Here is a 25,209-nt window from a genome sequence, read left to right on the forward strand (position 1 = left end):
AGTTATATCATGAAAACTATGAAAAGGAATGAATAAAGAATGTTAAATGAAAGTATGTCTATGTTCATAAAATTAATGATTTCTGTAAGCTTATTCCTGCGATAAATACGGGTTAGGAGTGTTACAAATAAGATTCAAAGAAAGGTTTGACAAGTATCTATTCTCAAAGATACCATTATTACATTCAGCTTGTCCAAAATTATTTTCCCTACAATATCAAGCAAAGATTTTTTTTTTAAACTTCAACACTTTTATCAATTGTCACCTTATCACCGAAAACTTTGTAGGGTGCTAATCTAGCAAATGAGTTTCCCCTGTATTTTAGAATAAAAAATTCTAGAATAATTTTTGAGCCATTTTAATTCTGTTAAAGTTTCGACGGCAATCGAAGCACATGTCTTGCCATGACCATTAAGGTCTTTTGGAAAATTAAAATCAATCAATCTTGTTGCTATAGTTAAAACCATTCTTTTGGTATAATTTTCAATGGCCACAATCTTTCTTCAATAAATATAAATTTAATTCTTCATTTTATTATAAAATTAAATTAGTTATAACTGAATCAAAATACTTACATTTTAAAATGAAAATTGAAGTGGTTAAATTCCAAAATAGGAATATGTTTATCTTCAAAACATTCATTATTCACATTTATACAGGTATCAATAATCGCAATTAGTGATTTCGACTTTCCTACCATTGAAATTTTTTTTGTCTTCAAAGCAATTATTTTCTTCTTCGTCGATAATAATTTTTTGAAATTTGAACATGCATTTAAAAGCTCGTATGATCGAAATTCATTTATTAAAGATGAGCACAATATTCCAGCAACATTTGCATTTAAAAGCTCTTTTATTATTTATCTTTCTTCTTCATCATAAAAATTTTTCCTCCTCAAAATTTTCACAAATTTCCCCTCCACATCATTTGCACAACATTTGCACAATTTTCCCCTTCACATCTTTCTGAATCTTCACATTTTCCTTTTGTAGCTGATATGTTTCAACTTTTGGTTTAACTTCTTTTCCTTTCCTTGTTCCCATAACCTCAACAACTCCTTTTAACATATAAACAAAAATTTTGTTAGTATAATTTTTATATATCAATATTAAGATTACAATAAAATCTAAATAGAAATTTATCAAGTACATACTCTGGCCAATTAATTAGTTTAAAATAATCTCAATCTTTTTTTTATAAATGAATCACACCCCTAAATTAAAAAATATTAATAAGTTAGTAATTTATTATTGAGCTAAAAATTTAATTAGAGAATGATCATGTACATTGATTTGTATTGTATCTCATATCCTAACTTGTGTTTTGAATCTTCCACTAGAACTACATGATACAACCCCAATAACCAAATGAGCTTACCATCTCGATGTAGTGTAAAAAGATTTAGCACTATTAGTCGAAGATGTACAAACAACTATATTTTCTTTCATTGCCAAATATTCACCCATATTAACTGGATCACAGAGATACAAAGAAAGATTTGACAATGTATCTGTTCTTAAAGATATCATTATTATATTCACCTTATCCAAAATTATTTTCCCTATAGTATCAAGCAAAGAATTTTTTAAAACTTCTACACTTTTATCAATTGTCACATTATCACCGGAAACTTTGTAAGATGCTATCCTAGCAAATGGGTTTTGCCATTATATTTTAGAATCGAAAATTCCAGAAGCATCTTTAAACCGTTTGAATTTTGTTAAAGTTCCAACGGGACCGAAGCATATCCAGTGCCATGACCATTGAGGTCTTCGGGGAAAATAAAAAACCAACAAATCTTGTCGCTTTAGTTAAAACCTTTCCTTTGGTGTAATTTTCATTGGCTACAATCTTTCTGCATTAAATATGAATTTAAATCGTCATTTTTATGATAATAATTAAATTAATAATAACTAAATCAAAACGCATACCTTTTAAAATGGATATTCAATTGGTTAGATTCTAAAATAGGTATATGTTTATCTTCAAAACATTCATGATTCATATTTATACATGTATCAATGATCGCAATTAGTGATTTCGACTTTTTTTCTATTGAAATTTTTTTGCCTTCAAAGGAATTTTTTCCTTCTTCACCCATAATAAATTTTTGGAATTTGAACATGCATTTAAAAGCTCATATGATCGAAATTCATTTATCAAAGATAAGCCCAATATTCCAGCAACACGCGCATTTAAAAGTTTTTTTATTATTTATCTTACTTCACCATAATAAAAAATCTTTCCCTTCACAATTTTCACAGTTTTCCCTTCCACATCATTTGCACAATTTTCCCATTCACATCTTTCTGTATCATCTCATTTTTCTTTTGTAGCTGAGATGATTGAACTTTGAATTCAACTTTTTTTCCTTTTCTTGTTTCTACAATCTCAACATCTTGTTTTAACATATAAATAAATATTTTTTAAATACAATTTCTTTATATTATTATTATTAAAATTACAATATAATCTAAATATAAATTTATTGAGTACATACTTGGACCAATTAATTAGTTTACAGTAATCTCCATATTTATCCATAAATGAATTAAACCCCTAAATTTTAAAAATATATATATTAATAAGTTAGTATATTATCATTGAGCTAATAATTTAATTAGAGAATGATCATGTACCTTGATTTGTATTCTACCTCCTATCTAAACTTGTGTTATGAATCTTCCACCAGAATTACATGACCCAACCTCAATAACCAAAGGTATTAGCCATCCTGATAGAGTGTAAAAAAAATCAGCACGATTATCCAAAGATATACAAACAACTATATTTTCTTTCATGGCCAAATATCCTCTCATATTAATTGGATCATAGAGATACAAAGAAATATTTGACAAAGTATCTATTCTCAAAGATACAAAGAAATATTTGACAAAGTATCTATTCTCAAAGATACCGTTATTACATCCACCTTATTCAAAATTATTTTCCCCATAGCATCAAGCAAAGAATTCTTTTTAAAACTTCAACACTTTTAACAATTGTCACCTTATCACCGGAAACTTGGTAGGATGTTATTCTAGCAAATGGGTTTTCTTCTTGTATTTTATAATCGAAAATTTCATAAGCATCTTTAGGCCATTTTAATTCTGTTAAAGTTCTTATGGCAATCGAAGCACATGCAATGCCAAGACCATTGAGGTCTTCTGAAAAATTAAAATCAATCAATCTTGTCATTTTAGTTAGAACAATTCTTTTGGTATAATTTTCAATGACCACAATTTTTTTGCGTTAAATATGAATTTAAATTATCATTTTTATTATAATAATTAAATTAACAAATAACTGAATCAAAATACTTAAAAGGGATATTCAATTGGTTAAATTCCAAAATAGAAATATGTTTATCTTCAAAACACTAATGATTCACATTTATACATGTATCATTAGTCGCAAATAAAGATTTAGAGTTTTCTTCCACTAATTTTTTTTTATCTTCAAAGCAATTTTTTTTCTTTTTCGTTCATAATAAATTTTCAAGTAGTTGAATTACTAGCTCCGATTTCCCATAGTTATGAATATTTTTATAATTTTACTATTAACAAAAAATTGTTTAAAATACTAGAATGAATTGTTCAAAAAATTGAACATTAAATTTTTATCTAATCTTTAAATAATTTCTTAAATTTCAAAAAAATAATAAAATAAAAAATATTTAAAAAGTTTATGTAAAAAAGAACAATTCTAAAGTCTCGTAAAAATTACAAAAAATAAAAAAATAATTTCCAAAATTGATAAAATTTATAGAAAGTTATAAAACTAATATTAACAAAATTCTAAAAAAATATTGTTTTTTTGTTATCTTGTACGAAGTTTTCAAACTTTCTCTCAATTTATGTCTTTTAACTTAGAATTTAAGGAGATTGTAAAAAAATAATTTTAATTTGATTTGTTTAAAAATATTTAGTTTAACTTTAAGAAAGTTGGTATTTAACTTAATTTATAAAATTTATAAATTGAATTTGATTGATAACATCAAATTTATTAATTTGACTAAATAAAAAGTTTTCACTTGGATGAATAATCATCTTTAATTATTAAATACCTTTTATTTTATTATTGTAAGTTAAAATAATATAAAAGTTACTCAGTATATCGATTTAATCATCCTTTATCATAGCATAGATAGATACACCGTCCTAGCACAATTATGGTCTAGTAAAGTAGAGTGGATACTAAAGGAAGTGGTTAACTTTTAGGAGTAGGACGCAATGCAGAAATTCAGAGGTGGGCAAAAAGCAGCAGAACTGAATTTGAAGTAGTTATCTCAATGTCAAACAATGCTTCGTATTTGCATTTGGCATCGCTACGAGTCCCCGATACTAGTTTCAGTAAGCCTTTTCTCCTTCCCATGGTCTTGATATGTTAGGATTTTTTTTCCATAATCCAAAATGCCCTTACCCCAAAGCCAATGTCTCTCTTTCCCATGTCATGTCATGCAAGTAACACTTCAACTTCCCTTACATCCCCCTTCACCCCCACGGTATTTGTTTCCTTCGCCAACTCTCTCTTTCTCTCTCTCTCTCTACTTATTCTCCACCAGTAATCCCCATAAAGGGCCGTGTTATTCCTGCCTTCTCTTTTGTTTACACCTCTTATAAAATCTCCTCAGTCAACACCCTTCACTTTTCTACGTTATTCGTATGATCCTTTTATCTTGTCGATTCGATTTTTCTCTTCTTTTAAGTTTCTGCGTTCTTTAAGAGACTCTCTGTGTGTCAAAATCTTTGTTAGAGCGAGAAAATGGAGAATGGGATTGACAAAGAAAGTGGGTCAATGTTGTTTAGTGAAGAGGAGTTGATAGAGGTAAGTGGACTGAAGAAAGGAGGGGATTTTGTAGAAGTGACATGCGGGTGTACTAGCCATAGGTATGGTGACGCTGTTGGCAAGCTTAGGGTTTTCTCTAATGGCCACCTGGAAATCACATGTGAATGCACCCCTGGTTGCAATGAAGGTCTCTCTTTTTTCTCTTTCTAAGCCTCTTTTTCATCCTTTGTTTCTTTCGTTTTCTCCGTACTTTTTTATTTTCCTTTGATGCTACTGGAAAATGGGTTTTGATCTCTATGCGTGTTTAATGCGTAATTTGTTCAAGTTATGGTGGATTTGACGTTGATGGGTGTCGCTTTCTCTTATTTAATAGTGAGAAATGAATGATGGAGAATTTAGAGTCCTTTCGTTTTGGTTTCTGTTTTTACACAGTTTGTGTATGTTGTTTTGTCTCAGTGAATTGGTTTTCCTTGGTTGTACAACAACAAGATGTTCATGCATATTTTCGGGCGCTACTTTGGTGTCTTCTTCAAAAAATGCTAGCTCTGAGTTTGCATCGTCCGCATTGTGTGTGTGTTTTTTTTTTGCTCTTGGTATTCTATGGTCTTCGATTCAGTCTTTTCAGAATCTGGTTTTGCGAAGTTCCATTTCTTCTGCTTCTGGCTGAACGGAGTATTTTTTTTTTTTTGCAAGAAACATTTAAAATGGATTCTTCATATATAATATATATCATTTAGATATTTATGTTTTACTTCTACCTGCTCTGATGGTATGCCATTGTAAAGTATATGGCCAGTGAGGGATGTTTTTGAGCATGTCCATGCTTGGTGATAAGCATAGCCATTTTTACAGGGGATGAACGTCTTCTTTTATGTGTTCTTTCTGTTCGCATGTCTTTCTTTACATGATGCTACCATGTGAAAAGTATTGTGAACATGGCTTGGAGGTTCAAATATTTCTAGCCTTCAAAGATAAATCTTCATCTCGCTGATCCACCACAACTTTTAGCCCCAAGTTAGGTAAATATTTTCTTTGTACCATTGGTCATTTTGGAGTTGTGGAACTCCTCGGTTCATCCCATTCGTTTGATTCAAGGAGCGATTAATGGAAACTTCAAAATTTTGGTTTTATTATTATTATTAAACGAGTATTGAATGTGGTATATGGTTAAGAAAAACATACCATTGAGCTAATGAAAGTTTGAACATAAATGCACGGGTTCAATTTCAATTCTAACTATTTGCAAAGAACCGATCAGACAGGTCATGGTTCTGGCCAACTTGTCCATATTTTTTCAGCACCAGTCCTTTTAACTAAATATAACTAAAACTGGCTTAAGCTATCTGTACTTTTATCTCTGCCTTTACTGCTTTATAGAGCCTTTCAATTTAGGTGCATATGACATTATCTTTCTCCTTATTGTTATAGTTCTAGTTAATTTTTACTTCCCTAAAAAATGTTGAAGCTTTCTTTTCTTTTTTAATTTTATTCTTCTTTTTTCCTTTTCTAATCGTGTGAATGTTCATTAAAATGACCAGACAAGTTGACTCCTGCTGCATTTGAGAAGCATTCTGGAAGAGAGACAGCTAGGAAATGGAAAAATAATGTTTGGCTTATAGTTAAAGGGGAGAAAGTTCCACTATCAAAGACTGCATTTCTAAAATACTACAATCAAGCATCGAAAAATGGCAATGGTATTCACAAAGCGCATGGTGGAAGAGTTTGTCATCGTGATGAGTTTGTTCGCTGTAACAGGTGTAAGAAGGAGAGAAGATTTCGATTGCGGACAAAAGAGGAATGTAGGATTCACCATGATGCTTTAGCAGATGTGAACTGGAAATGTTCTGATATTCTATATGACAGGTTTGTCTTCCCATTATTGATTATGTTCTTAAATGATAAATTGCATTTATCATGTTCAAGCCTGTTGCCTCATGCGCATTAAGGCATTAGCAATTCTTAAACATGCTTCTAAATCCATGTTGTAAGAATTAAAATATAATATATAGATAATGCTTGTAGTAACAAGACACTTCTTTATCTCCAATTTAATATGTATATTGGAGTAGGACTTTTCAAAATCCATAAGATTAATTCATGATCCGTTTCATCTTTTGCTTCTCTATCATGAAGGCATTTCAGGCGCTGTAGCTCAATATATGACTACCTAGGAGGCATGGACATGAACATGTTTTTTGACATACCAGAATATGTATCAGACTGAGTCGGATACAAAAAATATAAAATAATATTATTTCTAAACGGAGTCTGATATAGACATTAAAATATCAAAACATTGCCTAGAAAAGAAGAAAAAGCCATTGCTTTGGGGAGGCACTGGTGGCTGAAGAAGGTGAAGAAAAAGACGTCTACCTTGCACTGCTTGTATTAAGCAGAGAGAATAAAGAAACTTGGGATTTTTGTCTAGTTATAAATTGGGCTTGTCAATGAGCTGATGGTCAAGCCCAAATTAACATTTCACTTAGTCTTTATTAAGGTCCAAAAACTAAAGAAGATAACTTAGGTTTTTGCCTAAATGACAATTTTATGGCCTTTATGTCTTGAGATAGAAGGTTTTCTTATAGAAAAAAATAATAAAAACATTTAAACATGGAATTGAATTAATTAAAATATGTTTTTAATTGTTGTATCTTTATCATGCTGTGTCTTATTTAAAAAAAAAAACTGTCATGTTTTGTCCTGTTCCCAGAAAAGGCATGTCTTGTTTTTCTAAAAAATGTCATGTTATTATGTTCATGTCATGCCATGCGGTAAATTGTATTCTGCATGCGTCTTGCTTCGTAGATGGCTACAGGAACTAATGATCAGTCTATTTTATTCCTCTTGTAGTTTGCTTTGCTAACCTTTGTTCTTACATTTTTGCATAATTTGGCCTTGCATATGGAGTTGATTCTTTTGCATAATGTGCATTTAGTTGATCAAAATGGGTAGCAGCTTTTACATCTCATAAATACCTATGGGTTCATAGCTTCTAAAAGTTATCAATATTCTTTGCCAATGAAACAAGCACCTGTATTGCACATGATCTTCACCTAAAATCAGTGAGATTGGATGTTGAGAAACGTAAAAATTATATTTGGTTGAAGAACCTAGTACTGAACATAAAGCACATAGTTTTGGCCCAAGTGCAGTTCTGGATTATTCACTTTTTAAGAAATTTATCAACCATGCTACATTTGACCCCATCTTTGCGTAAAGCTGGAAACCATTATGAGAAGCATAAGATCTTTCCGTTTCATCTATTGGAACACAATGTAATTGCTTTCCTATATGCTCTTATTAGAACTACCTGATAAGGAGGCTACAAGAAATGAGTTTGGCTGTTGAGTGTCCTTCAAATCGGAGGAAATTTACAGTCAAACGCTATTTGGGGTCCATAATATGAAATGGTGACAGGTTTATTTTTCAAAGTCATGAAAGGGGGAATTGTGAGATAGGTAGGTCTTTCTCAAGGAAGGAATCTAGATGTCCTATTTTACGAATCGATTCGTATCCTGATATGCCAGATATGTTTCATTGGTTGCATCTTAGAAAAGCTGCCAGGTATTCTTGATTATCTTCCATAAATTTTTGGCACCAAAAGATGATTTACTTGTGCTATTAGAAAATAGCTCTATAGTAACCAGCTCGTTTTCCTTGCATATTGTAAAGTTCTGCTGTTCTTGCTTACCTGTCTGTTTGATTGTTGCTTTTGGGGTTTGGAAAATGCTTTTAGTTGGCAAGTTCACGAAAGTTATATAATTTACCAGAACATGCAGTTTTTCCTCTGATTTGTTGTTAGTAATATTATGAATGCAAATGCTGAAAGAGGACTTTCAAGTGTTTATAAGTGATGCTAAGCTGAATTTGTTTGCATGTGAAGGTAGTATACACTCATAATTTGCTATATGTTATGTAGAATACACTTTGGCTCAGAATTAACTTATATTCAATGTTTCAGAATAACATGTGATGATGATGAAGAGAGAGCAAGTCGCAGGGTATACAGGGGTTGCTTCCGTTCTCCAACATGCAAGGGTTGCACTTCCTGTGTGTGTTTTGGGTGTGAAATCTGTCGGTTCACTGATTGCAGTTGCCAAACTTGCATTGACTTCATTAGGAATGCCGAAGCTTGAGTTATTTTAAGGATGGGGATTCCTTTTTGTTGCTCTGGTTCCTTCGAAGACATTGTCTTTCATTACCATTAATTGCCAGTCCCTGAGTTCAGCACTCATGGTGTCGTTATCTGGCTTAAAAACTTCATATTAATTTATATTTAGATCTCAGCATTGTTATTTGGTCCATATTCCCATTTCTCTTCTCTGCTATTTGGTTTCTTTGTGGCGGTACCAAGTTTATTGCTACTACTTAAAAGTGGTATCTATCTTTTGAGTAAAGCCCAGATGGAACCGCAATCTCCTACCCCAACCAAGGTGCAGAGTTAAAAATACAAGATTAGGGAGAGAAGTTAAACTAGGATCAAACTTGTGCTGCTGCTGGTGAAACAGACACGCTAGAAACACCGTGCCCTTTCTTGCTAAGGTTTCTGTCTTTTTGATGAATTCAGGAATAAAAGAGACTCCTAATCTCAGTGGTGGTCTGTCTATGATTACCCAAAAAATATAAGCTTCTTTTTTGGAAGCTCTCCACCTTCATTTTCTTCATCATAGTAGGAAGATGATAACCAAGATTAGGTGTCTCTCGTCCCCATCTTTCCCTAGATAGGTGTACTCAGCTTAACCCTATCATTCTTCCATCGTCACTCAATAACCTGACATCTAACAAATCAAGACTCAACCATCAACTCAGTTGACCACTTCCGACTGCAAAGCAAGAAGTTATATATATATATATGTGTAAATTGAAGACATCTGTAATGAAAGACAAATAGTAGGTAAAAGTATGATGGAGACATTTGTAGTAAAAGGTAAATTGCATTTTTCACGACAAATTAATCTCTGAATATTTAAAAAAAAGTGCAAATTGGCTCTTCCCTTAAAAATTACATTAGTGATCATTTGATATTTTTCAAAATTTTTTATGCAAGTGATGTGGAATTAAATGATGAATAAGATTAGGTAATAATTACATGAAGGTGCTTGTATTAGGAGTTAAATTGTATTTTGTCCTCTTTACTAAAAATGGACAAATTAGTCCTTTTACATTAAATTAAAGAGTAAATTGGCTTTATCAATTTCTACAAGTAAGTGATGACATAGATGACGAAGAAACTAGATAGTGACAATGGTGTGCCACATATACCTCATGTTTATTTGGCATTTTGTCGTGTCAATAAATATTTAAAAATTAAAAAAATCTCAAAACAAATAATTTTTTATAATTTATTTTAAAAATCATGTCCAAGATGAACTTAGAAAAAAAATTATAGAAAATTATTTAAAAATATAAAAATACTGAAATTATTAAAAAATATTTAAAATAATGTCGATAATGAACTTGAACAAATGATTTTTGAGTGGTTTCTTAAATAATTATTAAATATTTTAAATGATAATAATAAATTATTATAAAAGGTTACTATTATTATATGTGTATATATTTGAATTATAAGAAACTAATAAAAATATTAAGAATGTTAATAAATTAATAAAATAAGACTTATCAACTTGATTAGTTAAAAATATTAACTCAATTAAGAAGATACATATGTGTGTATATATGTGTATAGTTTAATTCTTTAAACATGTTATATGTATGTCTATATATAATTTTTTTAGAAAATTATTTATTATTTATAACTCTTAATAATTTTTAAATAAATTATATATATATATATTTTTTACAATTATTCAAAAAATCATTTGTTTAAATTTGTCCTAGATGCTATTTAAAAAAAATTAAAAATCATTTATTTTTTAGGATTAAAAAAAAGATTAATTTTGAAAAGAAGGAAAGAAAGATGAAAACCAATAAATTATAGTGAACTGAGCTTGGTTATTTGGATTTGGATTTGCACAGATGAGTAGATTGATTTGATTATTACTGTGAATGGACACACTAACTCTAGCTTTACACCATTTCCTCTTTCTATTACAATAGGTATGCGTTTGATTCTTAAACAACATATCAGAATCCCACCTACATAATTAGCATTTTTGCGTTTCATGTTCACCCCCCGAAAGGTGGGTTGCTACTTCCCCTCCAAACAAAACTAACTAAATATAAAAAATACAAAGAGATGGAACTTTTATTATATTTAAATTTAAATATGGTGTCCTGACTTGCAAAATCTTAAATGCTACCAAACAAAACGGAGCAATAAAGCCAAGAGTTTTATACCATTTTGCTCACATGAATATATTCAATGCGTGTATAAATATTGGTGAAATGAAATCTGCATTTTGATGTATGAACTCATGTTTATTTAATTTGCATTTTTACATTTAAAAATTTAAATCTCCTTTTATTTTTTAAAATATTTTTTTTGTTTTTATTTTAACAAATATATATAAAAAAAAAGCACATTTGATTTCCTAGAATAGAAGCATTAGAAGAAAAAAAAACTATATTTATATAGATTAGAATCATAGTAAGTGTTTTGATTTTTAAAATTTGTTGAAAATTTACACTTTCTTTTTTCTATTTATATGAGTTTGAATTAGCACCAATTTAATAATTAAATTTAAAGTTAAAAAACTTTTAAAAAATTTATTTAAGTTTTTCACATATATTTATTTTTATTTTAAAAAATTTCAACTAAACATTTTTCAGTATTTCTTATTCAAGAAAAATGAAAACTAAAACGAAAATGGTTCTATTACGTGACACCAAATGGAGCCAAAATTTTGCTCAATTTCATCTTAATTTATTTTCAATATATAATAAAGCATTATCAAGTCCATGAGCCACTATCCTTAGTGATGAAGATCCAACACTTCCGGTCTTTCTTTTTTAGCAAACTGAAATTTCGTTTCAAAGCAGAGAAGTTACAACTCAGTATGAGCAATAAGATCATGAGGGGGAGACACCACACAGTCCTTACCATCATTTCCAGATTTACCATTGTTTGCACTTTGTTACTTTCACCACTAACAAACGAGAATACAACAATTTTGAATGTGGAAATAGATAAAATGTTATGTTTAACAAGACTTCCATGACACCAAAATAAAAATAAAAATGGAAGACCTACGGTGATTACCACAATCTAATTATAAAAAATTTTATTCATTATTTGTCTTAGAAATTACATCAATTTTCTCACTTCCATATTTAAATTTGTTTTTGCTCTGATTTGGTATTTGAACTTTGATCCTTTATCATTTTTAATACTTAAAAATTGACTAATAATAACGTGTCACACCATTAATAATATGACATATTGATCAATGATATGATACGTTGACTAATAACATTATAAAGTGACAAAAGTAATTTAGGTCAAAATCACTAAATTAAAATTATAAAAGAAAGTAAGAAAGGTATTTAAATATTATAAAAAAGGGTAAAACTTATTAAAACAATACAAATACAAAAGTGAAAGGAGCCAATTATGAGCGGTCTGTTAATATGGTATTTTTCTTAATCGTACATTAGTTTTTTTGTTAAAAATAAAAGGCTTAAAATGGGTCTAAATGATTAGTCCTTTTGCGTTCGCTTCAACTCTCTCTTTTGACATATCTTAGTTGTATTTTCCCTCATTACTGGAATTGGGTCCCCTCATCTTAAATGTGAAAGCATTCCAGCATTTCAATTATTGACATAGAAAAGAATGTTCTAGGACTGTGATTTTTGTTAATACCACCATTTTGCCATGCCATTGCGATTAATTAGCATACTTTTTTTTGGACAAGGTGCAAGTTCTCTTTTTCAAATTTATAGACACGTACAATGATGCTAATCTATGGTAGTGCTGGTGCCCAGTTTATAGTCTAATATTCCCCAACATTAGGTTCAAATTACCAAATCTGCTTAACGTAGGAACTTTCAGTAGGATCCAAAATGATCATATAAGAAAGCATGGATAAGCATAATAGGTCATAATTTATAACTAATGTGGAAATTGAGATACATGATTACTAGACAAGAAATAGATTCCAACTGGAAAATGCATACAAGAGTAGACTCTAGACTTCACTAAAATGACAAACTCGAATTCAGATCACTTTAATTATGTGAATGAATACGATAGACTACAATGGAACCCCTAAAGACTCAATGCAGATAATTGATTCCCTTTATTCTTAGATTTATTGGAAGTTTCATAGCCAAGCATGTTCAAGGACGTGGGTTTGTTCCTGCAATGCCAGCACCACGACCTGCTGGAATTGGCACCTCAAAACCAGGGTTTGGAACGAATGTGTCATCACCACCTGGAATCTGGCGATTTCGGCCAATTGTGCTGCCAACGTGGCCGCCACTGCTGCCGGTGTGGGTGCCAGTGCCGATAGTGTGTGGATTGTGATGTTTGAAAACTGGTGGCAGCAACACTCGTCCAAGGCCTGGAATGAGCACACTACGGTCATGTTTTAGATATTCAGGCTGTTTCATTTGATCATCATTCTTCGAGATGTCACGTGCTGCAATGGCTTGCCCAGCAATAACAAACAGAATGCTGAGGATGAAAACGTGAGAAAGCAAGGAACTAATTTTGCAAGCCATTATCAGAGTAAGTAAGAGTGAGAGCTAGGATTGGTTCTGATATGATGGAGAGAAGGGATTAAATAATGCTTCTTAAAGAGAAGGTCTAAGTGAGTTGGTTGATCAATTGGCGGTGAGTTAGAAAGAGCATTCCATTTTGAAAGCACCATTGAAGGAGACGTTCCATAAAAACAGAAGCAAAGCATTCAATAATGCAGCATGAATTGCATGGGTAGGTTAGGTGGCTTAGGGTTTGCCATGTTGGGTGAGGTTTATGGGTAAGTTATGAGATTTTTCTCTTCAAAGGCTACGTATCTATACTAAAAACGCTTAGATTATATTTACGTTATGTTTTTATATTATATTTTTGACTAATTCGTTCTTTCATCATAATTCTATCAAAAATTTAGATGAATATACATCTGTCATGTAAGATTTACTTGCCTTTCTCCACAACTTATAATTATCTTTTTTTTTTTGTTTTGGTTTAGGATTTAAGCCAACTTAATATTAATTGAAAACATGTAAACAAAATCATATAAAAATATTTGACATAGGAGTGATAATAGCTGACACAAAAGCTTTGTTATGTTGTAAATTCAATGAATAATAGGCATGTATAACATACAATGAAAAAAATGTGCTTTTTTATAAATATAATATTATCATGTACATAAACTTTAACTATAGCTCCAATCAAATCTGGGTAAAGAAATTTTATAATACCATATTAAAATAGATATAAACTTATTTGTTTCTAAAAAAAATTAAATTGATTAAAAAAAACATAATTTATTATTGGTGAGAATATGATCTAAGCACTTATACTTTTTACACTTTGGAATTTAATTCCTCTACTTATATTTTTAGTAATTTATTTCACGTATTTTTAAATTTATTAATAAAATATTTTAAAATAAAAAAATATTTACTTGATAGTTATATAACAAAAACAAATGATATTATAATAGGATTAAATTTAATAAAAAAATTAACAATTAAACTTATATTTTTAAATTCAAAAAATAAAGAGACTAAATTGAAAGATTAAATTATATGAAAAAATATATAACGTATTTAAATTTAAATTTGAATATGATGACCCACAAATAGTGACTTGCAAAATGTTGAGTGCTACCAAATAAAACGGAGCAATAAAGGATTTTATGCATAAAGCCTAGAGGTGTAAACCATTTTGCTCACATGGATATATTCAATGTGTGTATAAATATGGGTGAAATGAGATTTGTCTATTGATTATAAAGCAATGCTTATTTAACTTGCATTTTTACATTAAAAAAAAACTAAGGCTCCTTTATATTTTTTAATTTTTTTTGTTTTTATTTTAAAGCCGATATTTTTATTTTTTAAATTAAAAAACATCTTTGGTAAAAAGAAATATTTTCAGTAATATAAAATTACGATTCATATTTATTTCCTATAATAGAAACATGAGAAAAAAAATAAAAATAAAAATTACATTTATATATTTTGGATCTATGGTATTTAAAATTTCTTGAAAAAATAATTCTTTTTCGGGTTTGAATTAGAATCAATTCAATAATTAAATTTAAATTTATTTTTAAAATTTTTTAGTAAAAATAATTTTTTATTATTTCCTAATTTTTATATATTTTTATTTTTATTTTCAAAATGTTGTTTTAATAAAATTTCAACTAAACATCTTTTAGTATTTCTTATTTAAGAAAAACAAAAACTAAAATGAAAAAGTTTCTATTTCGTGACACCAAATGGAGACTAAATTTTGTTCAGTTTCATCTTAACTTGTTTGTATTTATTTTCAATATATAAAAGAGCATTATCAAATCCATGAGCCACTGTCCCTAGCCATGAAGATTTAACACTTTCGGCCTTTCTTTTTTTAGCAAAGCGAAATTTCGTTTCAAGGTAGAGGAGCTACAACCCTGTAAGAGTAGTAAGATCATGAGGGGGAGACACTACCCACCTATTACCACGGTGATATCGGTTCGGTCAAATTTTTAAATTTTTTAATTTGTCTATCATAATTTGATTCCATTCTTGATTTTTCATATAATTTTTTATTTTGATTTTCTAGACTTATCTTGATGGCATGAAGACAAAATTTTAAAATTTTTTCATAAATATTTCTAAAAAAAATAGTTTTTCAAAAACTTTTAAATTATTTTAACTATTTTAAATATAAAATATTTATTTTTATATCATGAAAAATTAATGTTCGGTTTGTTTGCTAGTAAAATGTTTTCTGGAAAATAATTTCTGAAAAATGATTTACTTTTATAGAAATGATTTACTTTTCTGGTGTTTGGATGAATTTGTGTAAAATATTTTCTGTTGTTTAGCAGATTTCCTAAAAATATTTTCTGGAAAAGTTATTTTTACATATATTAATAAATTTATATATATATATATTAATAATTTATATTTTTAAATTGTTTTTACATATATTGCAATGATATATTTATAAATAAATAAATCAAATTAAATATATAATAATACTTAACTAATTGTAATAAGTTAAATAAATTATTTGTAATTGTGTTACAAAAAAAATAAGGATTGAATAATTATAAATTAGCATCCAAACCACAATTAATAGGAATTATACCTATTAAGAAAAGATGAAACCAAAAATATGAAACTTGAAATAAGATTCGTATTTGACATTAAAGTGAACCAGGGTCTCGTACAAATATCCATACAACAAAATTGTGGGTATATATGTTGCTGTATTCCATATCTAAATGTCAAAGACATATAAATTGTTATATATTGCATTTTATATAATATCAAGATCTGCTATACAAGCATATACACAATTGAAGAGGGTAGTTACGTTAAAAATGCCTACAAAAATGAAAAGCAATTCCTGTATGCCTACAAAAATGCCTACAAAAATCAATTCAAGAAGAACCCTGGTAGATATGCCTGGCAACACTGGAAGCAATTCCTAGATAACCTGAGCAACATTTACACCCTGTTGATGTTTAACAAAATGAAAAGCAATTAATGAGACATGAAGAATGTATAATAATTGCTAATAGAGAGATAAGTTTGTTCGTAAATGGTTTCGATTTGTTAAAACTGCAAACTTTGGAGTACCTGACTTGACGACGTTGATATTGGACTTCTCGCTGTTAAGAATTTGAGAATTTTTTGGACATTATTTAGTATAACTCTATCTTCCTCAGTTATTGAAGGCAAAAGTCCTGCTGGTTTGAAGGGTCCAACTATTGGAACCAAGCTAAACACTGGGGCAACATTTCTTACTCCCAACATTGACATTATTTGAACCAACTGTTCCCTGATAACGATATGTTTGGCAATGCTTTTGAAAAGTGTTTTTGAAAAGTGCTGTGGAAAAGTACTTTTAAGGAGTGCTTTTGAAAAGTGTTTTTGAAAATTTGAATGTTTGTTATTACTATCAAAAAGTACTTTTGAGAAATAAAATGTCCATTTTAGACATGATATTATAAAGTAACAAATATGTATTTAAATAATGTTCAAATTAGTTAATATTATGATATTTTAGTAATAATATAAAAATAATTTATTATAACTTATTGTTAATATTTTAATATATAATATTAATTTTAAATATTTTTAAGTAATTTAAATTTAATTAGAATATATAAACTATATTTAAATATTTAAATATAATAATTAAATATTTGTAGTTAGATATTGACACAATTGTATTATTTTAAAAATAATTTTTTTATTTTTAATTGATGATTTTAACACATTTGTATTATTTTATTTTAAAATGTACTTTGAATATATAACTCATATTAAATATTAACATAACATAGAAAACATAAACCTAGCAAATTAAAATATTACATATATTTGGTTTAAAGTTTCAAAAAGGGATAATATTTATATACCAAATATAAATACTAAAAATTTTATTTTTTATAGCATATCTTGTTAATTCCATTTCAAAACCACTTGAATTGTTTGATTCACCGTCATCATCACCATCATCATCGTCATCATCATCATCACTTTCTCAACCATGCGCATTTTCTGAATCAATAATATTCTCATATGCCCAGTTAATATCTTCGTATTTCATAAAATCTGCATTATTTTGACCGACATGTTTTCTGATAAAATTGTGTATCGCCATTGTAGCAACAATGATCATCGTTTGCTTTTCAAAACTATAACTTGTCATATCCCTTAAAATGATCCATTTTTTTTCAAAACACCAAAAGTTCGTTCAATCACACTACGTAATGATGAATGTGAATGATTGAATATCTCTTCTTGACCAGATACCGGTCTACCTCTACGAAAGTCAAGTAAATGATATCACTGACCTCTATATGGTCCAAGATAACCTTTCATTTGAGGATATCCAGAATCAACAAGATAATATTTTCCTACATGTCATAATATAACAAACAATTAATTCAAGAATTATTTTTTATAAAAATTATCAATTAAAGAAATTTTACTTTATTATTTAAGAAAGAAAGAAATAAATGAAATACCTAACCATTTGGTGGGTGCGGAAATTTGTATTTTGGATCTCGAATTGCATCAAGAAATATTCTAGTGTCATGTGCCGGTCATTCCCATCCAGCCATGACAAAGGTGAAACACATATTAAAATCACACACTACCATAACATTTTGACATTTTCTTCCAATATAGGGAATTTGTTCATTTGGTGGAAGAATAGCGGCAATATGAGTACCATCAATTGCACCTATGCAATCTTGAACAAATAATCATATTAGTCTTTTGCATATTTTTAGTTGACCAAAAATATTAAAATATAATAATATAAAATTAAATTTTAACCTTAAAATGCAGCATATATCTAGAATCATTACGTATTTGTTCGAGTATTGAGCTAAAAAAAGGATCTTCGGGTGCAATTAGATCAGCGGCCATCCTTGAAACTTTCTCAAGCACAATTGCAAAGTATCGACTTATTGTTGACCCAGACCTTTGAAATCTTTCTCGATATTGGAAAACTTTTGCACCGGTGCCCAAGATGTATAAAAAAATTCCCAACATTTCACTAGAAGATATGTTTCTTAAAGTTTGCAAGTTGTATCTTGTCTCCAAAACTCTCAACAAACTTATGAATACCATTTTAGACATTCTAAAATTAATCATACAATGTGATTTGTGACCGTCAAGGATCTCTCGGATCCATGTCTCCCCTGTCTATTTTGAATCCATGCATAGTTGCTTCAATATATACTTCTCGTAATATAATTGCACAGAAGAAGATGCAACAACAAACAATCGGTTAAAACATTCCACGTGTTGTAAAATCTCTTTCTTTTCCCTTTCATCATCACTTTCATCACCACTGAAATTCTCAACTATACTCATCACCTGTGAATAAATTTTATATCCAAAATCATATATAAACAACTATTGATAAAACTAATTTAGTATAAATAAGTAGAACATAAATTTAATATCCAAAAATCAAACATAATCAATTATTGATAAAACTACTCCTAAGCATAAATAATTAGACCATAAATTCAATGTCCAAATACCAAACATAAACAACTATTAATAAAACAAGATTACACATAAATAAGTAGAACATAAATTCAATATCCAAAAACTAAACATAAACAACCATTAATAAAACTAGATTACACATAAATAAGTAAAACATAAATTTAATATCCAAAAACCAAACATAAATAACTATTGATAAAACTAGTTTAGCATTATTGTTTAGTAACATAATATATATCTCTGAACCCTAGAAGATTAGAAAATTTTCAACTATCCTCCATTTCCGTCTTAAACCACAAAGCTCTAATCTTGGGATTAATTGATAAAAATATAATTCGCTTGTCCTTATTGAGCAATAATTTAAGTAAGAAAAAATATAGCGGGCTAGCTTCTGGAACTTCTTCCGACATGCTGTCAAGCACCTTAACTACTTGTGGAATACCATATGGATCCATAACAGGAGTCAAACTAGATGTGGCTTGACTCATATTGTCAGCTGCATTGCATAATTTTTCTATTTGACTGGACAATCTTGCAGCCCCTCCAATTTGCTTTGAGGATTTCTTTCTTCCTATTTTAAAATGTGAACTTGATATCTCAGGGTTTTTTCTTTTTTGACCGTTTCCATCAATTTGAACATCATTTGAAATGTGAACATCATTTAAAATGTGAACATCATTTCTCACATTTTCTTCTTCATTCTTTTCAAGTATTTCATTGTTAATATCCTAAAAAAAATCACTACGGAGTGTACCAGAAGAAAGTGCCCATGCTTTATCACCTGTTGCAACTATCCCCATGAATATTTGGTCCAACTTCTCTTCGAATTCAAGATCAATGCTCGATGTTCTAAATTTTTAAGCTTTAGGCACAACCTACATATAAAATGATAGTTTAATAACAGTAATTATCAATAACCTCATAAATAAAAAGAAAACAAAAATATTCAGAATTATTAATGTACCTTTAGCCTACTCTTCCACCAATCATCCGATGCATCAACGGTTCTTTTTATAGGATTCCACCCTAGACCAATATCTTTGCCTTTAAGTTTCTTCCAAGCTTTCCATTCTTTTTTTAGGCATCCCACCTATTTTTAAGTTGTCTTTGTGAAAAAGCCTTGCCCGTTTCTTTCTCAAAGTTGGTCATTATTTTCGACCATCCATATTTTGTGAAATGAGTACCAGGCCTATTGCCTTTCAATATCTCTTTAATACAAATATCACAAAATATTTTTGTTAATCTCTTATCCCACATTGCTTTGACTTTTTCACCACTAACTTCAACCGCCAAAGTACTTATTTATTGTGTATACGAACAGATTCGTTTCAGCCAGTAAAGCAATCAAGAAAATCAAATGTCACATATATTTTTTTTTTACATGTGTATCAAAATCAAGATAGGATCCTAATATTTTTTTTTCTCAATCAAATTCAACTTTCCAAGACCGGAATAATAACCAAGAAAGAGAACACAACTAATAATAGCATCAAACACAATTAAAAAGTCAATATTGAATGAAACTGATTGAGTTATTAGGATTGTATAGTGCACGTTATGCCATAAGGCTGATAATTTTTAACATCATGTTCACTAGTTATATGGTTGTATCAACTTTTTCTCACAACTAAAGATAAAAATATTCTCCATATACCATATTTGGAAAGTTATATGGATATTATAGACCAGATCATAAATCATTAAACCATGCAACTTTAATGGCAAAACAAACATACTAATAAAACATAGAGAGGCTGTTTAATGCTAAAACATATACAAGCTAAAACTGCATATGGTCAATTGAAAATATCTATTAATTTACAATTTATGTAATACTTTTGAAGGAATAAAACACCAAATTACTACTGCATAACATCATGAAATGACCATTTGGAAATGAAAAAAAAATCACAAAACAAAGATCAAAATGAAAATAACAAGTTGAGAAAGCTATAATAATCTTAAAAGAGTATAAATCAAACAAACCTAGAAGTAAAGGAAAGAAAATTTACACAACTTATATAGTACAAAATAAATATAAAAATTCAAGCTTTCGTCTATCTATCTGTCTATATATATTACTTTATCTAACAAATCCAAATTAGCTGAAAAATTTACATTATCATCCATATAATTTACGCAAAAATATCCTAGTTAAGAATAAAAATCAAAGAAACAAATAACTTAAATCCACCAAATTTTAAAAAAGAAAATCTTGACAAGCAAATCTTTATGAACCCAAAATTTTGTTCATTAATAAGAGTAAAACACCAAAAAAACAAAATCCTCAACCTCTAAGCATAGGGGTAGAGAAGCCAAAAATGAGAAGCAAAGGGTAAACAAACATGAAATTTAAAACAAACCCGAAAAAAGTTCACCCATAAATAATGAAAAGAAGCATTGAGAAACCAAATAATATTAAACTCATAAAGAAAGAAAAAAAGAGTATTTTAGAGGGGAGAAAGCAAGGAAAAGCCAGCAAATATATTTACCTGAGAAAATAGTTGAAATCTTTGAAGAGAAAAGATAACTAAAGAAAGAAATGGGAGCAAAACAGAGACAGGAGATGGGAGGGGAATGGATTATGAAGCATGTGACAGTCTCCTATAGATATAGAGACAAAGGCCATTAATTTTTTTTAATGCATAATGAACATTTAAAGAGAAAAAGAAGAAAAGAGAGACTCACCTGTGGAGAAGAAGAACCAGAGGAAAAGTAAAGTTCAGACAAATGAAAAAATGGGGAAAAATAGGTATAACGTTTGAAAAAATGGAAAAAAAGGAAGAGAACAAATAGGGTTAAAAAAGTAATATCAACCTTAAAAGTACTTTTGGCTGAAAAAAGCACCAAATTTCTACTTTTTCATCTGAGAAAAAAAGACTTTTTTTAAGTTGAAAAAGCTTCTACTTTTTACCTTGTTCTTTATTACTTTTTATGTAAAAGCATTTTTTTCCCTAAAAGCTCATCTAAAAATCAATGTCAAATGCAACCTAAGTGCATCAATGCCCTTTACAATCTGCTTAGCAAACCCAGAAACATTAGTTCGATATTTAAGCAACCTCACACCAAATTGTCATAAAGAATTTATGCTCAAAAGGTAAAACAATTATATAACAAAAGACCAAAAGAGAAACATGAAGAAACTAGGTAAAATAACACAAGCGTGCAACTTTCTCAAAGAAAATGATTATAACCAACCATTTTTTTCCCTTCTGAATATTAGATCAAAAATTACCTCATCAAGAAGAAATTCTCGAAAAAAATTTCTCTTCTCAGACAGTAGAAATCCTAAGGCTGCTCTTGTTTGAACAAGTTGCTTTGATTGAGATTCACTTAGTAGAAATCTAGGGAAGGAAATATCTGCTTACCTTTGTAGAAGACCTAGTTAAATCATATCCCCATTCAAATTCTCCCCACCTCCACTTTTTGCTGTAGTTATGAAATTCTCAAAGGCTTGCATCACATCAATGAATCTTTCAGCATAAAAAACACCTAATTTCCCATATATTATATAACGCAAAGCATTCTTAGCCACGGGGATTCATCAGTGAGTAGTCTCTAACAATAGAAAATAATACAAGGAAATGGTAAACGTTATGATCAGAAAAACATTGACCACTTAGGAAGACAAAGCACAACAGCAATGATACAAATGTTTGTGCACTCTTTCATCTTGATCCTATACTTTGGAAATTGGTTAGCCACATGGATCCTTAGACAACCTTAAGAATTGTACTTAAGACAATAACATTGATTTGTTACATCAAAAGAAACATGGTATCCTAGAAGCACTCTTCGGCTATCATAATTTAATAAAATAAAACTAATGAATCAAACAATTAACTATTTAGTCATCAGAAATTCAAAATAACAATAGTCAGTGCATATATCACATTATCCTTACACTTATAAATCAATTTATTTTCAAAATAGAATTAGTAAAAAAAGAATATTCATACCTGTGCAATTTAAGGATAGGCTTCATCCACGATAGCAAAATTAGGATTCGCCACTAAAGCTATTCCTTCCAACACCCTAATTGCCCTGATTATAAGAGCAAAATAAGGAGGTATCCTAAATGGATAATAAAATGTTATCTGTGCCAAATCTGATGCCAAGTCCTGAAAGTTGATGTTTTTTGCGCCCCCACCCTCAAGTGCTTAATCAAAAACCTTTACCAGAACGGGCAAAATTGGCATAAAAAAGGAGAAGAGTAATAAGATTTGCTCATGAATATTACACACTATAACCATGTCGAAGATATGCTTATATCAAAACACTCACACAGAGTAACATGGAAGAAGATTACTTGACATAAAAAGAACGTCCTAAAAACCCTCTGATTGCTACATACTTACCTCTTTTCAACTTTCAAGCTATTGACACTAGGTTTATGAAAATTTCCCTTGATAGACGATTTGATTTCAATTTCAACATATTCCAAGCCAAGACAAGCTAAATAAGTTATCATACAATTTCATTTCATATCAATGTTATAAATAAATACCCTATCCTTTAAGAAAGACAAAGCATCTTGTGAAAAAAGTTGAGAGAAATAAAATCTGCGTCATCCAAAAGTAACTTAAAAATCGAAGAAATAAAAAAAGAATTTACCTATTTGACTAAGAAGTGTGGGTTTGCAGGAGTTGTGAGGAAGAAGCTGAGAAAGAGGAAATATATATAAATAAAAAATAATTATAATTTATACTAACAGTAAAACAGAAAAAGAAGAATACAAGGGTAGGAGGGAAAAGAAGGGAAAGGAAAGGAAATGGAGGAAAGAAACTAAAATGAGAGGAATTGCTGCAGTGGAGCGGCAGAAAGGAAGAAGGCGTTTGGCTGAAGGAGGGTTGACGAGAAAACAAAAGTGGAAAATTATGTGAGGATTAAATCAGAAAAATTCATTCTAAAACTGCTATTGACAATTTATATATAAAAGAGCCAAAATCACCTATAAGTTGAATCACTGGTTGATATAAGGAAGAAAATGAAAGTACCTAGAAAAGAAAGCACTAACATAAACCCAGAAAGAAACAAAAAATTGAAACGAAAAGAAAAGGTCAACAATTCGAAAACAAACTAGCAATGAATTGAAACAAAACTTAACCAATTAAAGGGTATGATCTTTGCAATTAAAAGCATCTTACAAAGTATTGGGAAGAAGAAGACGGTTAAAAATAAAGAAACAATGAAAGGCATAAAATCGGTTAAAATGTGGACAAGTAAAGAACAAGAAGAAAAACAAAAGCTTTACCTCAGAAAGAGAGAAAGAGAGGAAAAGAAACAACATCGTGTAATTTGCCTGAGAGGAGAAGATATGGGACGGACTGAGGAAAAAGGGAAGAGATAATAAGAAGATGAAGAATAGAAGAAGGATAGTACTTTTACTTGGATGAAGAAGGAGATGGAAAATGTCTTACAAAAAAAAATCGCTAAGACATTTTCCCTAAAACGAATGAGATTTTACCCGTATCTTGGAAAACATTTTCCAAATGTAAAATGTGTTCATGCTTCCAAATATTGTAAAACCAGGAAAATATTTTCTGAAAAATATTTTGTTGATAAACAAAGGGAGCCTAAAAATAATTATATATTAAATAAAAAATAGAATTCAATTCAATTTCAGATAATTATGATTTTTAAATTTACATTCCATAAATTAAAATATTTCAATCAAATCAACTTTCGATTTAATTAATTTTTTTCTCAACCCTAACTGTTACTATCATTTCCAGATCACATATTTTATATTTTACAACTCAATCAACAATTTTATTATTTGAGCAACTAACAAATGAGAATTCGACAGACTCAAAAAAGAACAAATAGATAAAATGTCATGTTTAAAAACAAGAGAGCTCCATGACGCCAAAAGAACGGAAGACCTAAGACAATTCATCGCATTGCCACAATCTAATTAAAAAAGAATTTATTCACTGCTTGGTGTCTGAATTATATCCATTTTTTTATTTTAATACTTGAATTTTATTATATTCTTTTGTACCTAAGAGCTAACTGCGATAAAAAAAAGTTGATATTGATAACATGACATATCGATTGATAATGTGGCATGTTGACCAATGATATTGTTGGTTGAACAAAATTAATTGGTTATTGACAAGTCAAAATTATTAAATGTAAAAGATTATAGAAGAATTGTAAGACTTGTTTTTAAAAATTTTGTAAAAATTATTTAAAAATATTAAAAAAGTTGTAAAAAACACTAAAAATCATAGAAAACTGTAAAACTTATTAAAACATTACAAAATTTGCAGGTTGCAGTGTGTTTGCTTAATCCGTTGGGTAGTACATATTTTGTAGTAT

The 25,209-nt window shown here is 29.3% G+C and overlaps 2 protein-coding genes and 1 long non-coding RNA gene across 15 annotated transcripts; 1 reads left to right on the forward strand and 2 right to left on the reverse strand.

Moving 5' to 3' along the window:
• The first annotated feature begins 4,127 nt into the window (after window positions 1–4,127).
• On the forward strand, window positions 4,128–9,092 carry LOC107932610 (protein ULTRAPETALA 1). Of its 2 annotated transcripts, none has more exons than XM_016864669.2 (3): window positions 4,128–4,975; window positions 6,327–6,651; window positions 8,750–9,092. In XM_016864669.2, exons 1-3 carry the CDS (start codon window positions 4,765–4,767, stop codon window positions 8,922–8,924), a joined length of 711 nt encoding a protein of 236 aa, XP_016720158.2. In that variant the 5' UTR covers window positions 4,128–4,764; the 3' UTR covers window positions 8,925–9,092. The 2 variants fall into 2 exon arrangements, with proteins under 2 accessions (XP_016720158.2, XP_016720159.1); XM_016864670.2 differs by lacking the exon at window positions 8,750–9,092 and adding an exon at window positions 6,922–8,743 and having other exon boundaries at window positions 4,210–4,975.
• Window positions 9,093–13,026: 3,934 nt separating this feature from the next.
• Window positions 13,027–13,410, reverse strand: LOC107932607 (putative cell wall protein). The gene has a single exon (XM_041084199.1). It carries the CDS (start codon window positions 13,408–13,410, stop codon window positions 13,027–13,029), a length of 384 nt encoding a protein of 127 aa, XP_040940133.1.
• Window positions 13,411–17,383: 3,973 nt separating this feature from the next.
• LOC107932604 (uncharacterized) lies at window positions 17,384–24,423 on the reverse strand. Of its 12 annotated transcripts, none has more exons than XR_005906233.1 (6): window positions 24,140–24,423; window positions 23,837–23,882; window positions 23,500–23,545; window positions 19,850–22,929; window positions 17,894–19,760; window positions 17,387–17,777 (listed from the first exon to the last, which is right to left on the reverse strand). It is a non-coding gene; the product is annotated as an uncharacterized lncRNA (long non-coding RNA). The 12 variants fall into 12 exon arrangements; XR_005906231.1 differs by having other exon boundaries at window positions 19,850–23,057; XR_001693442.2 differs by lacking the exon at window positions 23,837–23,882 and having other exon boundaries at window positions 17,388–17,777; window positions 19,850–22,443; window positions 22,845–22,929.
• Window positions 24,424–25,209: the final 786 nt, after the last annotated feature.

Source organism: Gossypium hirsutum, chromosome A12, assembly GCF_007990345.1.
Source record: "Gossypium hirsutum isolate 1008001.06 chromosome A12, Gossypium_hirsutum_v2.1, whole genome shotgun sequence".
In the NCBI taxonomy this organism is placed as follows: Eukaryota; Viridiplantae; Streptophyta; class Magnoliopsida; order Malvales; family Malvaceae; genus Gossypium; species Gossypium hirsutum.